Raw genomic sequence first — 14,171 nt, 5'->3', positions numbered from 1 at the left:
CCAGGATGTACCTGGCAAACTCTCCACATTGCCCAATAAATGCCAATTGTGTGGCTATACTGTAACAAGTCACTAGAGCTGTAGATAGTTCTGCCATCAGTACTCCAGCTGGAATGCTCTAAAGGTCTATAGCTTTTCCAGTAACTAGTGTCTTCAGCTGTTTCTTCCCATCATGTAGAGTGAGTGAAATTTCCTGGAGGTTGGTATTGGTGATGCTGGAGACCTCAGAAGGAGCAGAAATTGATCATTCACTTGACACTTCTGACTTAAATTGCTTGTCTTTCGCAATCATGTTCTTAGTTCCTCTATCATTGAGGATGGGGATATTTGTAGAGCCCCTTGTTCCAGTGAGATGTTTTATTGGCCATCACCATTCATGGCCTGAATGCAGCAGAACTGCAGAGCTTAATTTTGATCCACTAGATGTGGGATCACTTAGCACTGTCCAATTGCATGTTGTTTGCACTGTTTGGCATGCAAGTGACAAATACAGTCAAGAACATATGCATCTGCTCAGAGTGGACTGTGAAGGAAGAGGTCAAAGGTGAGGGAGGTGGTGTTCAGATAGTAACTGCAGGATTCTGTGTCCATCTCTGATCTGATACCATGAGATTCCATGGGGTCTGGAGTCAATAGTGAAGTCTCCCAAGGTAACCTCCTTCAGACAAGATACCAGATATTGTAGTGGTGGTATCTGGGGCACTGTCTGTAAGGTATGATTCCATGAGAATGACTGTCAAGCTGTTGCCTGTTGGACATCTCTCCCAATTTTGGCACAGTCCCCATATGGCACCAAGGAGGCCTCTGTAGGACCAACAGGTCATAGTGTAACACTGTCTTTTGCCGTTCCATTGACAATCCAGATGGTGCATCCTGTTTCATTCCTTTTAAAAGACTTCACAGTAGTTAGATACAACTGAGCAGCTTGCTAGGCCATTTCAGAAATCATTTAAGAGTCAGTGACATTGCTCTGAATCTGGAGTAATATGTAGGCCAGGTAAAGATAGTGAATTGTCTTTCTGTAAAAGGCATTAGTGAAACAGATGAGTTTTTACAACAATCTAAAATAGTTTCACGGTACTGGGCTAACTTTTAATGCATATTTGTTAACAAAATACAAATTTCACTCTGTTTACTTAGGATGCAAATCCATGTTTCTAGAACATTAGGCTGGGTTTCTGGAATACTAATGTACCAACACAATAGTACGTTCACATTGTCAAGTAGACGCCAGCGTTGTAATTGTACTAGGACTCGGCTAGTTCTGTTAAAATTTTGCCAAGCCCTATAACTCATGCCCTCAGCCATTTCTTGACAGCATGTGTAGTGAATCAAATCAGCTGGAGACTAGCGGCTGTGACATGGGGACCTCAGGAGGAGGCCTACGTTCATACACTTGGCACTTCTGGTGAAGACAGTTTCAAGTACTTCAGCCTTACATTGGTGCCCTATGACCTCTCCAACACTGAAGGTGAGGATGTTTCTGTACACGTTTCCTCCTGTTAGTTGTTAAATGCACATCACCATCATAAGCATGAAAATTAGGAGCAGATACAGTACGCTCAGCTCCTTGAGGCCTGCTCTGCCATTCAGTAAGTTCTTGGGTGTCTGCCCCAATAACCTTTCACTCCCTATGAAGAATCTAACTGTGCCTTACAAAAACAATTAGACTGGTAAAACTACATGCAGAAGGTGGCATGAGGGCAGCTCAGTGGTTGGCACTGCTGCCTCAGTGCCAGGGACCTGGGTTCAACTACACCCTCAGGCGGCTCTCTGTGTGAAGTTTGCATATTCTCCCTGTGTCTGTGGGTGTCCTCCAAATGCACTGCTTTTCTCCCACAGTCCAAAGATGTGCAAGTTAGATGGACTGGTCATTATGCTAAAAGCCCATAATGTTCAGGAACATGCAGGCTAGGTGGATTAGCCACAGGAGATGTAGGGTGGACTCAATGGGCCAAATGGCCTCCTTCAAAACTGTAGGCATTCTATGATTTGTGCTGAGCTTTGCAAATTATCCTAAAAATACATTAAGTTGTAATTCTTCCCAGCACTTAGTACTGTCTTAACGGCTATTTTCGGTTGTATATCAGTCACTGTCACTTGCTGATTTTCCAGCAGTCCTGAGAGCAATTACTTATCTTTGAATGATTATCTCTAAACAAGAATAACAACTTGTAGGACTTTGCTGTATGCAAATTAGTTGTTTTCCCTATATTTTGCCAGTCTCCATATTTCAAAGCGCTGATCAAGTGTTAAAATACTTTGGCCTATTCTGATGTTGTAAACATGCTATACAGATGAAAGCTTCTCCTTTTCTTTAAATGATCAATGAGTTCATCTTAGATTTGAGGTAAATGTAATCTGGATGCAAAAAAGGGTAAGTGGTTTCAGGGTGGGGGTGGGGGTGGGGGTGGTGGTGCATGGTGGGGAAGGAGGAGGAGGAGGAAGGTGATTGGTGTCCACTGCTTGCCAAATTTATTTCAATGAAGGCAGAGGTGCATCCCTGTAACTTTCTCTTTAAGCATGTAATCATAAACTTATGCCAGTTATCTGACATTGTCAAATTCAGGCCTCTCACTTCCCAGGAAAACGTGGAAAGAATTGGTTGCCAAGACAGGAGAAACAGCTAGCTTTAGGATAAGCAGGCCTGGAGGGAATGAAAACAATTTAAGGTAGAGTGGATAGAAGGGAAAAAACATTAAAGAGGTGTTTAGATACATTTTCCCACTTTTCACATGACTCAGATTATTTTCCAAGGTTTTTACTTTTGCTCCTCCCTCCATTTAAGGAACATACGCTTCAAAATAAAGGATTACCCATTTAGGACAGAAATGAGGAAAAAATTCGTCTTCAGAGGATTGTTAGTCCTTGGACTTCTCTTCCCCAATGAACAATCAAGATTAGATCACTTATTATACTCAAGGTGGAGTTAGGTAAATTTTGGACTGACAAGGAAATGCAGGATTACGAGGGCATAAGGAAAGTGGAGGTAAAATCCATGAATGACAGCAGGCTAGAACGGCTGAATGACCTACTCTTGTTCCTATTTCTAATGATTTTTTTCTGCATTTGCCATGGATAAGAGTGTTATATATATATATATATATATATATATATATGTGGTTTTTCATTGAAATGTCAAAAGGATGATCAAACTTGATTAACAAAATAAGAAAATTGTTTTCAACCATTCATAATCACTTAATACACCATCACAGCAACTGGAAACAAACTTCAAATTCAAAATGCACTTTCGCTAATATTTACAGTATTAAAATAGTAAATAGAAGTAACAAACAGCAATAAACATGCTAACACTCGAATGGAATGATGGGAATAGTTAAGTGAGAAAGCAAATCATTACTCGTAATTACGAATTACTCTTGAACAGCAGAATTGAAAGCAAACTTTGGCATTACACAAAGTTAATCAGTAGCTCATGTTTCTGCCAAATCATCCAACTGACAAGATGGCAGTGGGCCTGCAATTCACCTTATAAACACATGCAGAACAAGTGTGCCTGAACCTTAAGGAAACCATAATAAATATTATTATAATCCAATCACATTAAGAGCCCAAGTCGTGATTTCTTTTCAACATTAACAGCTCACATTGAGACACGAAGCTATAGTCATCGACATCTGGCTTTTATACAGCACATTTATATAGTAATTTCAGAGCACTTTATTATGATTTCAGAAACAAGTTAACACAAATAGTGTTGGGACAGATTTTAGTCAAAGTAGCTGGCTTTATGGATTGTCTTATCCTTAATACAAAGTTAGAGATAGTCACAGAGATAATTCTGGACCTCAGGATCTACCTATGAATAGCTACTGCTGCCAATGATGGGATAAAGAAAATAAAACGGTGCACATGGGGCAGCACAGTGGCTAGCACTGCTGCCTCACAGCGCCAAAGGCCCAAACTTGGGCAACCGTCTGGGTGGAATTTGCACATTCTCCCACATCTGCGCAGATTTCTGTCAGGTGCTCAGGTTTCCTCCCACAGTCCAAAAATGTGCAAGTTAGGTGGATTGGCCATGCTAAATGGCCATAATTCAGGAATGTGCAGCTTAGGTGCATTAGCCATGGAAAATGCAGGGTTACAGGGATAGTGTAAGGGGTTGGGTCTGGGTGGAATACTCTTCGGAGGGAAGGTGTGGCCTTATTGGACCAAATGGTCTGTTTCCACACTGTAGAGATGATAAGAGGTCAGAGTGTGAAGCATGCAGCGTGTTGTACAGCTGGAGGTGGGAAGGGTTCAATGCATGAACAGAATTATAGATGAGGTGATTAGAGTGGAATCTGAAGTAGATTGGAAAGCAGAGGAATTAATGCAAGTTACAAAAAAGGCAGAAGTTTGAATGAGCTGAAATTCATTAGGTATTTAAAAATTAGTTGTCTGCAAACATCCAGCCATTTCCCTGGCTGGACGGAATGAAATAAACAAAGTACGAGATGTTTGCGTAGACAAACTTCATCTAATCCCAATTTGTCTGAAAATGCTTGATTTGGACTCATTATATGGTTGACAAGGCAGATCAACTGATTTTTAAATATAATATTTTCAATTTACATCAGCTCATCTGGTCTTCCTTTCTGCTCTATCTGCTCTATGTTTAATATGTTACTTTCATTAAATACCTTCATATTATTCAATCCGAATAGAAAGTTTAAAGTATTTGTTACTTTTCATATCACAGAATCCTTTCGAGACAGAAAGAAACTACAAACTAGACACCCATTGAATCAACTCCAAAGCTAACACTGTGCCTCAAGTTCAGAATTTCACAATTAATATAGCACAGAAGCAGGCTATTCATCCTGCCATGCCTGCATCAACAGTGTGGAGCAAACAAAACCTCGTGACACTCTCTTGAATTCTCCCTGTAGCTTTGTAGTTTTTGTTTCAGATAACTATCCCCCTTTGAATGCTAAGACTGAATTCACCTCCACCACTCTCCCAGGCAGTCTATTCTGGACCCGATTGACTCAGTGTATAAAAAGTTTGCCACATGTCACCATTGCTTCTTTTACCTGAAATCTGAGTCCTCTTGTTCATCTACTCTGTCCAAATCCCACATGATTTTGAAAACCTTTATAAAATCTCTCAACATTCTCTTCTCCTACCTTTCTTACCTATCCGCATAACCGAACTTCCTCCCGCTAGAACCATTTGTGATTCTTTACTATACCTCTTTTTAATGGTTTTACATCAATCCTAAAAGGTCATGCCTTGAACTGGACGCAATACTCCTCTTGAGATTAAAACAGTGTTTTGCATTAGTTGAACATAACTTTCGCACCGGTATACTCCATGTACCTATTAATATAACTGAGTGTGTTATATGCTTTATTAACCACACTCTTAACCTGCCCTGCCACATTCAGTGATTTACACAGATATACACCTTGGTGCCAATGCTCCTCCACCCTCTGTGGAATGAAACCCCTTATTGTATATTATCTTCCTGTATTTTCTACGTTGCTTGTGAAAGTTAAGAGGAAAAATCAACAAACAACAACTTGTTTGTAATCATATGAAATATCAACCTTTTAAAAGGCAAAATTATAAATCAAGAGTCATTAAATAAATTGGTTGACAAAGTAATGTACTAATTTCTCACAGGTGTCAAAGGCAGGTGCTTTTAAGTGACAAGCAGTGCCTGTTCTTCATCACCACATCCAAACTCTTCATTTGGAGCACTCTTGATTCCTGGTTAGTTCACCAGGGTGAATGTGCATACCAATTGCCAAAATAGAAGTAACTTCTAACCTTCTTTTGCGAGATACAGCTCCTTGAATTTTGCCCTCTTCTGGTTAAACTCAAATTCCAACTGCTGCTTGCTTCGCAAAAAATCAGCCTCGGCTTTTTCCAACTCAGCTAAGCGCTGACGGAGTTTGGCCACTGGAAGACAAACAGGATGGCTAGATGAACAATACACCACGAACAGCTGGTTGAGCCATGCAGCAAGTCAACTAATACATATCACTGCTTACAAAACCAGTTCTGCTGAAACAGATAAAATGCAACAATTCTCAAAAATGTCAGAAGGAAACTGGAATGATCAGAATGAGTTCACTTCAACTGAAGATATATTTAACCAGGTTACAATCCCCAGATACACTATTCAACAACTAGACCAGTGATCAGGAATGGATTTGGCAAATGCTCTATATGGTGGAAACTAAATCAGAACCAATTCAAATAATCACTTCCTAATGTTTAAACATAAAATCCTATGGAAGCTGAATCTATCCTTTCAAACCAAATATCAAATACCAATTTTTTCCAAGTTTATGAAAGGGGAAAACACTGCACGTAAGCTTTGCAAAAACTCCCAAAGTTTTTGTCTGATATAAAAGAAGCATTGACACCTTTTAATTTTCTTTTATGCCCAAGGCTAGTCTGAAGTATGAGCACAGTGGAGATAATGATAAATGTATACTAAGCAGTAAGGTGAAAAGAGTAGTGACACTCAGAGGGGCCAGAACATGGATAAAAGCTTCATGAAACTTCAGCAGGGAAGAGGTTGGTGGCAAGGTAGACGTAGATACGCGGGAAGGGGCGGCAGTCATAGCCCGATGGGCAACCCATTGGGGCACAGGTCCCAAGCGGCACCGTCAGCCTAGCTGGTTGGAACCCCTCCCCTGACAACGTGCACCTCTCTGCCAGAGGTAGCAGCGAGCGAGCTGCTCATCATGAACTGGGAAACCCTGGAGAGTCACATCACTGGGCTCCAGCTACAAGAAGACGAGAGGCAGCAGGCACCGCTGCCAGAGAAGGGTCAGTGAGTGTGCCCATCACCCGCTGGTAGGGGTACGGTGGGCGGGTGAGGTGGGGGTTGGTGGGGGGATGGCTAGTTCATCCATTTGTTCCCCTTGATGCCTGGGAGTCAAGAGACCATTGGTTCCCCAATAGACAACACTAATAACGCGTTTCTGCAAGAAGACAGATGTCCAGTCTCCTGGGATCATCAGGAAGAACAGAGAATGGCTGGGGAAGCCCAAGCTTCATCTTTGTTGATTGGCAGAACAAACTGAATGGGTTAGATGTTCTATCCCTATGGCTGTTTTTTATTTGTGTGAAGAGTTAATATCCAAAAGCACTTCTGTTCTTCAGATCACTACAGTTGCCATTCATAGCTACTCTGGGCCTATTTCTCCGTGTGGTGCTAGCATGAGATGAATGGCCTGCTTCTGCGCTTTGAAAGGTTCTATCCCTCTTCACGTGCCCCTTCAGCATCTCCTTGTTGCTTGGAAGCCTCCATCCCTTCTGAGGAAGGGTCACTCAACCTGCAACATTAACTCTGATCTCTCTCCATAGTTTCTGCCAGACCTACTGAGCTTTTCCAGCGATTCCTATTTTTGTAACCTCCATCCCCATTGTCATTTCATCTCTTCCCCCAACGGCCCCCAACACGTCCCACCTCCCATCAACTTTTGGAATACTGTATTCAGTTCTGGTCTCCCTGGTGTATGAAAGGTGTTGTTAAACTTGAAAAGATTCAGAAAAGATTGACAAGAATGTCACCGAGGTTGGAGGGTTTGAGCTGCAGGGAGAGGCTGAATAGGCCGGGGCTACTTTCCCTGGAGCGTCGGAGACTGAGGGGTGAGCCTATAGAAGTTTATAAAATCATGAAGAGCATGGATAGGGTGAATAGCCAAGGTGTTTTCCCCAGGGTAGAGGACTCCAAAACTCGAGAGCATAGGTTAAAGGTAAGAGGGGAAAGATTTAAAAGGAGCATAAGGGGTAACTTTTTCACACAAAGGATGGTGCGTGTATGGAATGGTGGAGGCTGGTATAATTACAACATTTAAAAGGCATCTGGATGGGTATATGAATAAGAAGGGTTTAGAGGGATATGGGCCAAACATTGGCAAATTAGATTAGATTAATTTAGGAAATCTGGTCGGCATGGACGAGTTGGGCCGAAGAGCCTGCTTCCATGCTGTATGACTCTTCGGCCCATCCGATCAAGATCCTGTTGTACTCTGAGACAACCTTCTTCCCTTATAGGAAGGATGTGGAAGCATTGGAAAGGGTGCAGAGAAGATTTACCAGGATGTTGCCTGGTATGAAAGGAAGGTCTTATGAGGAAAGGCTGAGGGACTTGAGGCTGTTTTCATTACAGAGAAGATTAAGAGGCGACTATTAAGACATATATGATCAGAGGACTAGATAGGGTGGACAGTAAGAGCCTTTGTCCTCGGATGGTGATGGCTAGCACGAGGGTGCATAGCTTTAAATTGAGGGGTGATAGATATAGGACAGATGTCAGAGGTAGGTTCTTTACTCAGAGAGTAGTAAGGGCGTGGAAAGCCCTGCCTGGAAAAGGTGCAAAGATTTATTAATATGTTACTAAGGCTGGAGGGCTTGAGTTGTAAGGAGAGGCTGGATAGGCTGAGACTATTTTTTTGCTGGAGCATAGGAGGCTAAGGGGCATCCTTATAGTAATTTACAAAATCACGAGAGGCATAGATAAGGTGAATAGCCAAGGTCTTTTCCCCAGAGTAGGGGAGTCCAAAACATAGATTTAAGGTGAGGGGGAAAACCAATTAAAAGAGACTTGAGACGCAATGTTTTCCACACAGAGGGTGTGTATATGGAACAAGCTGCCAGAGGAAGTGGTAGAAGCAGGTAAAATTACAATGTTTAAAAGACATTTGAACAGCTACATAGATAAGAAAAGTTTAAAGGGATATGAGCTATACATAGTTCAGGAAACCCAGTCGGCATATGGAATTGGGCCGAAGGGTCTATTTCTGTACTGTACGACTTTAAAAGCAGGACTGATGTAAGTTAGTGTTGAAAGAGTAGAACGTACATGTTAAGAGCATAGCGCTGGTGAACAACAATCGCTGGAAACAGCAAGGTTTGCACGAAACGTTTAAGGGAGCATTTGAATCTTGCATGTCACATCTCTGGGGTGCATGAATCTCAACAAGGACCAATGTTATGAGTGGACATACCATGGTACAAAGTAAAATCAACAATGCAGCAATCCAGACAACTTGTAGTTTGTCAAAGTGAAGCGGAGAACTGCAGCAAGGGTGATTTTAGAGAAATAGAGCTTACAGGAGATACAGGGATGGTCTTAACTGGGTGGAGCTGGGATGTGATAAAGAGATGAAGTATTGTGAAACTGGTCTATAATTTGTAGGTGGGAGTAGATGGAAGAGGGAGCTGAGCTCAGAGTAACACAGGAAGTGAGGGTCCGTACTCTCTGGGTTCAGCTCAGGGTTCTTTTCACTGGAGTCCCAGCTGGCCACCTCTAGCTGAACTCGATAGACAGTATTAGAGTACGAAGCAGACGATTTTAGGTCTGTCATTGTTAAGAGTGAGAGAACTCTGCCTCATTCCAGTATTCAGATAAACACAGATAGGATCTGTGGCTGACTATGAAAATTATTGTCCACAAAACAAGTTAATAGACTGGGCAGTTTGATACCAAATGAAAGTGACTGCTGAGAAATGTGAGGTGACATACATTTGTGAAATGGAGCAAAAATAACTTCAGATTCTAGGTTTCATAAGTGGTAACAATTTCACTTGGTTTAGCATTCAGTAAGTTTGCTGAAAATTGGGAATAAAATCAGAAAACCCTGCAAAATAAGTTGGCCAGTCAGCATGTGAAGAGAAGACAGTCTGCAACATTTCAGAGGTATAATCTTCATCAGACCAATAGCTCGGTGATGAGTAATGCTAAACCTCTATAAATCATTGACGAACCTGCAGTAAGAAAATGGTGTCCAGTTTTAGGCACCTCATGAGGAGCAATGTCAAAAGCAACGAGGGATTCACTGTTATTGATATTAGGAGTAGAGGAAGATGACAAGACATCTGGCATGGAAAATTTTATCAATGTAAATTGGAAAAAAGCATTTCCAAAACTATGATAAGTAATCCAGGGAGACAAAATTGAGACCACCACCAAAAGAACACTGACAATGGTATGACTACCCAAAGCAGAATCCATAGATAGAAATGAAAAATGGCAGTGGATAAATATTTGAAAAAGGCTCTTTGCTTAACAATTAAAGATAGTGGAAAAGAATTTAGCTGATGCTTTCAGAGAGCTGCCTCACTTGATAGACCACATGGACTCTTTTCAGTGTAGTATTCCATGTGTCAGGGTAAGAAACACAGGTCCCTTTAAGGCTCAGTTCCAGAGCAGATTGAAAGTTCTTTGTGCTAGTGGTGAAGTGATATTATGTTCTCCACTGGGCCAGACAGCCACAATTCAAGTCCCATCTGCTCCAAAGATATGTTATAAACATGTCTGGATAGGTTGATTAAAAATATCCAAGAACCAAGTTCTAAATTCAGCGGTTTGATAACTTGGTGATAATTTCTTTTTGTTTTAAAACAGGAATTCTACACTCACGTCCATTTTGCTCTGGTCCTGTCTCTTGTTTCACTCTGATGTGTGTTCTGGTGTGTGTGTTAACTTTGAAAATTGTAAAATTGGTTTTGAATTTCTAAACTAAAATAAAACTGAACTCTTAGGAGAGTCCTAATGATGCAGTGGTAGTGTGAGTCTAGCTCTGGGCCAGAAGATCAGCCCTCAAATTCCAGTGGCTTGGACAGGAGCCATCTAATGTTTCTGAACATACAGATGAAAAAAATTATTAGTGTTCTCGTGATGTGGTGGTAGTGTCCCGATCCCTGGGCCAAAAGGCTCAGATTCAAAACTTACCTGCAGTGGAAGTCATCTTGACACACTGAGCTATATGATTTATGTAACTGAGAAATTAGGTTTTCCTTAGTGGAGTGTTGACTTCTGGGCACGGAAAGGTGGAAACTGACATTTATTCTACACTATAGCTTTACAGTAAAACCTTTGTAAATCTGAATGTTTTTGAAGCCTGATATGCCTAATGTATGGGTATCTGTGAATTAAGCACTATCAGCCAATGAAGACGAACTACATGGTGAAACCAGAGGGAAGGAATAAATGTCAGTACAGGCTGACTCCATGCCAATGGGCAACATATGGAGACGGGACAATGACAGTGCTTCTGGGCCACACAGGTAATTGTGGGACAGAAACAAAAAATACTGGGAATGCTCAGCAGGTCAGGCAGCATCTGTGGAGAGAAGCATATGATATTTCAGGTTGATGATCTTTAATTTTGATTACGCACAAATTATTAAAGTTTTCCAATGGAGTCAGTGATACGTTAGTATACTGTACTACAATAATGCATGAACTGCTGTAAGACTGGAACCCATTCTGTGGGCTAAATTTGAGCAACACTACATACAATCTGTAAGCATTTACACAATAGTCCAATGTAATTTGGACCAATACCTCTATGTTTTGGGATGTAGCAACAAATTGTTAGAAAACAACCTTAGTCAGACATCTGACATATTTCTAAGGCTTACAGAGTCATAATGAGAGAGAGAATCACAGCACAGAGAAAGGCCCTTCAGCCCACTGAGTCTGTGCCAGTCTAAAATAAGCACTGACTATTCCAATCCCATTTTCCAGCACTTAGGTATCACAAGTGCACATATAAATACTTCCTAAATGTTGAGAGCTTCTGCCGCCACCATTCTTACAGAAAGTGAGTTGCAGCTTCTCACTGCCCTCAAGTAATTTCTTCTTCCCACATCCCTCCAAACATTCTACCCCACACCTTGCATCTATAAACAATAAATAAATATCAAATAACCAAAAGGTCAGAGAGAAAACAATTCTCTAACACATCTACTTGCTGCCCCTTTTAAATAGTCATAGAGTTAGGCACATCCGTTATGCTGCATTGCAATTCAAGACAGGCCTGCCTCAGTATGTGGACAGTACATTTACTGTTGCTGCTCTCACTAGTTATTCACTAATATCAATGTTGATACTGAATCTTGAAGACTTTGATACCCCAGGGTAGATGGGAACTATGTCTCTGCTAATGGGACAAAAATCTGTTCAGAACAGTTTGCCTTCACGCAGACACATGACCAATAACTGCTCTAAATGATTCACTAAACAGACAGGGAAGTGCTCATCCCAAGATAGCACCCAGCACCTTTAGAAATGGAGTTTGCATTAAAGTGAACTTTCTTAAGCCAAGGCACTCAGCTATTAGACAAGATCAGATGGAATAAATCTAGGAAAACTCATGAATATTTAGCTGCCACCAGCTCCTGTCATTCTATGGTATCTCAACTCAGGGTGAAATAAAATCAAATCTGACTTAACTTCTTTTAAAGAAATTCAAGATTCAAATATAATCAGAGCCATCCAGATACTTTACATAGATAAAAATTAATACAAGCAATCAATGTTATCGGTGAAAATTCAGCAAAATATGTGAAAACACAGTTCCTCAACATATCCCTTTGGCCTCTGAAAGATATTCAGTAGTTCAATTTGAAAATTCCTGTTCATCTAATACAGAAAGGTTATTACTGATGGTGGAAGAAATGCAAGTAGTCCTAGGAGATACATTCTCAGTAACAGGAAAGAGGTCTATTGGCTTAAGTGCACTTTCACCTCCACACTGACACACTAAATAATCGTGCAATAATAGTAGAATCCATCACACCACTGAGACAAACTAAAGTTAAAGATCCGCAATCAGAATCCGTCATAGAAATCAAAGTTTTTGTTAAAAAAGTGATGCATATACTAGGAATGGAATACTGGGAAAAGTTCAAATAGTAACTTTTAGAAGAGAACTTGATGAACACTTGAAAGGGAAGAATTAACTCAGCTATGGGGAAGAGGAACTAATTGGAGAGGTTTCAAAGAGCTCATATAAACACAATGGGTCAATGACTTCCTTCTGTTTTGCATCATCCCATGATGGAAAATGGAAATACTGACCTTACATAAGCTATTAGATCTGATGGGCAGAGAAAAAAATGGATCTGCAATTAATAAAACATGAATACTGAAGCATTAATAAGTTAATGACCATCTCTTAGTCAGTCCTTTTGATTCCGTCAGCACTCATGCTAAACTAATATATTCTTCCTCTTACTGAAGCCACTATCCATTATGTTTTAACACAACAATATTAATAGGATTTCAGAAGTTCATAAGGAACGAACATAGGTCTTCTCAGAGTGAGAAGAGCTTCACTTTAAAAGGTCTGGGCCACATTGATACTACTGAGGCTTAATAATAACCTCAGCACAAGATTTCTTATGAAACAGCCCTTTTTCAAAGCTAAATTTCCTCCAAAATCAAAACCACACTAAGCATGCATTGACTGTGCTGCAGACTCAATTAACGTGCTGGAATAAAACCACACAGATGTAGCCAGTTACCACATTTGATACTGAGCATATCTATCAATGTTAAACAGGCTCAGCTAGTAAATAATAAAGATAACTTTTTTGGCATATAACGTCACAATCCTAGATTAAAAATCTACAAATAAATTAGTTTGGATATCAGTTCAGAGTCTGCTTGATGCAGTTGGTTGCACACCTTACAGCCAGAGAAGTTACAGATTTAAAATCCAATTTTTGTATTCAAGTATTTTGAAAATTGAGCATCAATAAACGGACTTCCTGCATTTACTTTGTTGTTACATCCTGTAAAAAAAAATCTAATAATTTTTGCTTGAATATTGCAGTCTGACAGAATGGTGTTTTCTCTTTTTCAGAGCACTCTGCAGAGCTGAGTGGTTAGCTTGTGTAGAATGATTGCTGCAAAAATTTCATTATTAATTATGAGGCATGACATGCATAAGAGTGTAAACCCTAATTGGTAGAAGGTATGGGTATAACGTGCATTGTTACGAAGAACAAGAAAAGACTGAAAAAGAGCCTCGAATAAAAAAAGCAAAATACTGCAATTGTTGGAAATCTGAAATAAAAACAAGATGCTGGACAAACTCATGTCAGACAGCATCGTGGAGAGAGACTCTTCTTGGATATCATATCAGATCTGAAATGTTATCTCGACTTCTTTCTCCACAGATGTGGTTATACCAAGTTTCTCCAGCACTTTATGCTTTTGTTTCTGAACAAAAAAAAGTCTGACTGAGTATCAAGTAATTTTTTTGAACTGCCAGGGTTAGGATCAGCAGCTTTGATACAGAGGTAAGAGTGCTACCATTCAGTTAAAGCATCACATATTCAAACTCTACGTCTAGAAACCAGAGTGTATAATTTTGGCTGACATTCTAAACTGTTCAAAAGACACTTCCGGC

The 14,171-nt window shown here is 40.4% G+C and overlaps 1 protein-coding gene across 4 annotated transcripts in view; it reads right to left on the bottom strand.

The window, feature by feature from the left end:
- Window positions 1-14,171, bottom strand: part of rabep1 (rabaptin, RAB GTPase binding effector protein 1) — a 120,137-nt gene that overhangs the window by 69,390 nt on the left and 36,576 nt on the right. For 3 of the 4 annotated variants that reach the window (XM_059655538.1, XM_059655534.1, XM_059655536.1), the window contains one exon: window positions 5,779-5,910. The exons of the other annotated variant lie outside the window; for it this stretch is intronic. In XM_059655538.1, the coding sequence (XP_059511521.1) occupies window positions 5,779-5,910 (132 nt within the window). The remainder of the gene's footprint in view (window positions 1-5,778; window positions 5,911-14,171) is intronic. 4 annotated transcript variants of the gene reach the window in all.

Source organism: Stegostoma tigrinum, chromosome 27 (assembly GCF_030684315.1).
Source record: "Stegostoma tigrinum isolate sSteTig4 chromosome 27, sSteTig4.hap1, whole genome shotgun sequence".
In the NCBI taxonomy this organism is placed as follows: domain Eukaryota; kingdom Metazoa; phylum Chordata; class Chondrichthyes; order Orectolobiformes; family Stegostomatidae; genus Stegostoma; species Stegostoma tigrinum.
This window is presented reverse-complemented; position numbering and strand designations above follow the sequence as displayed.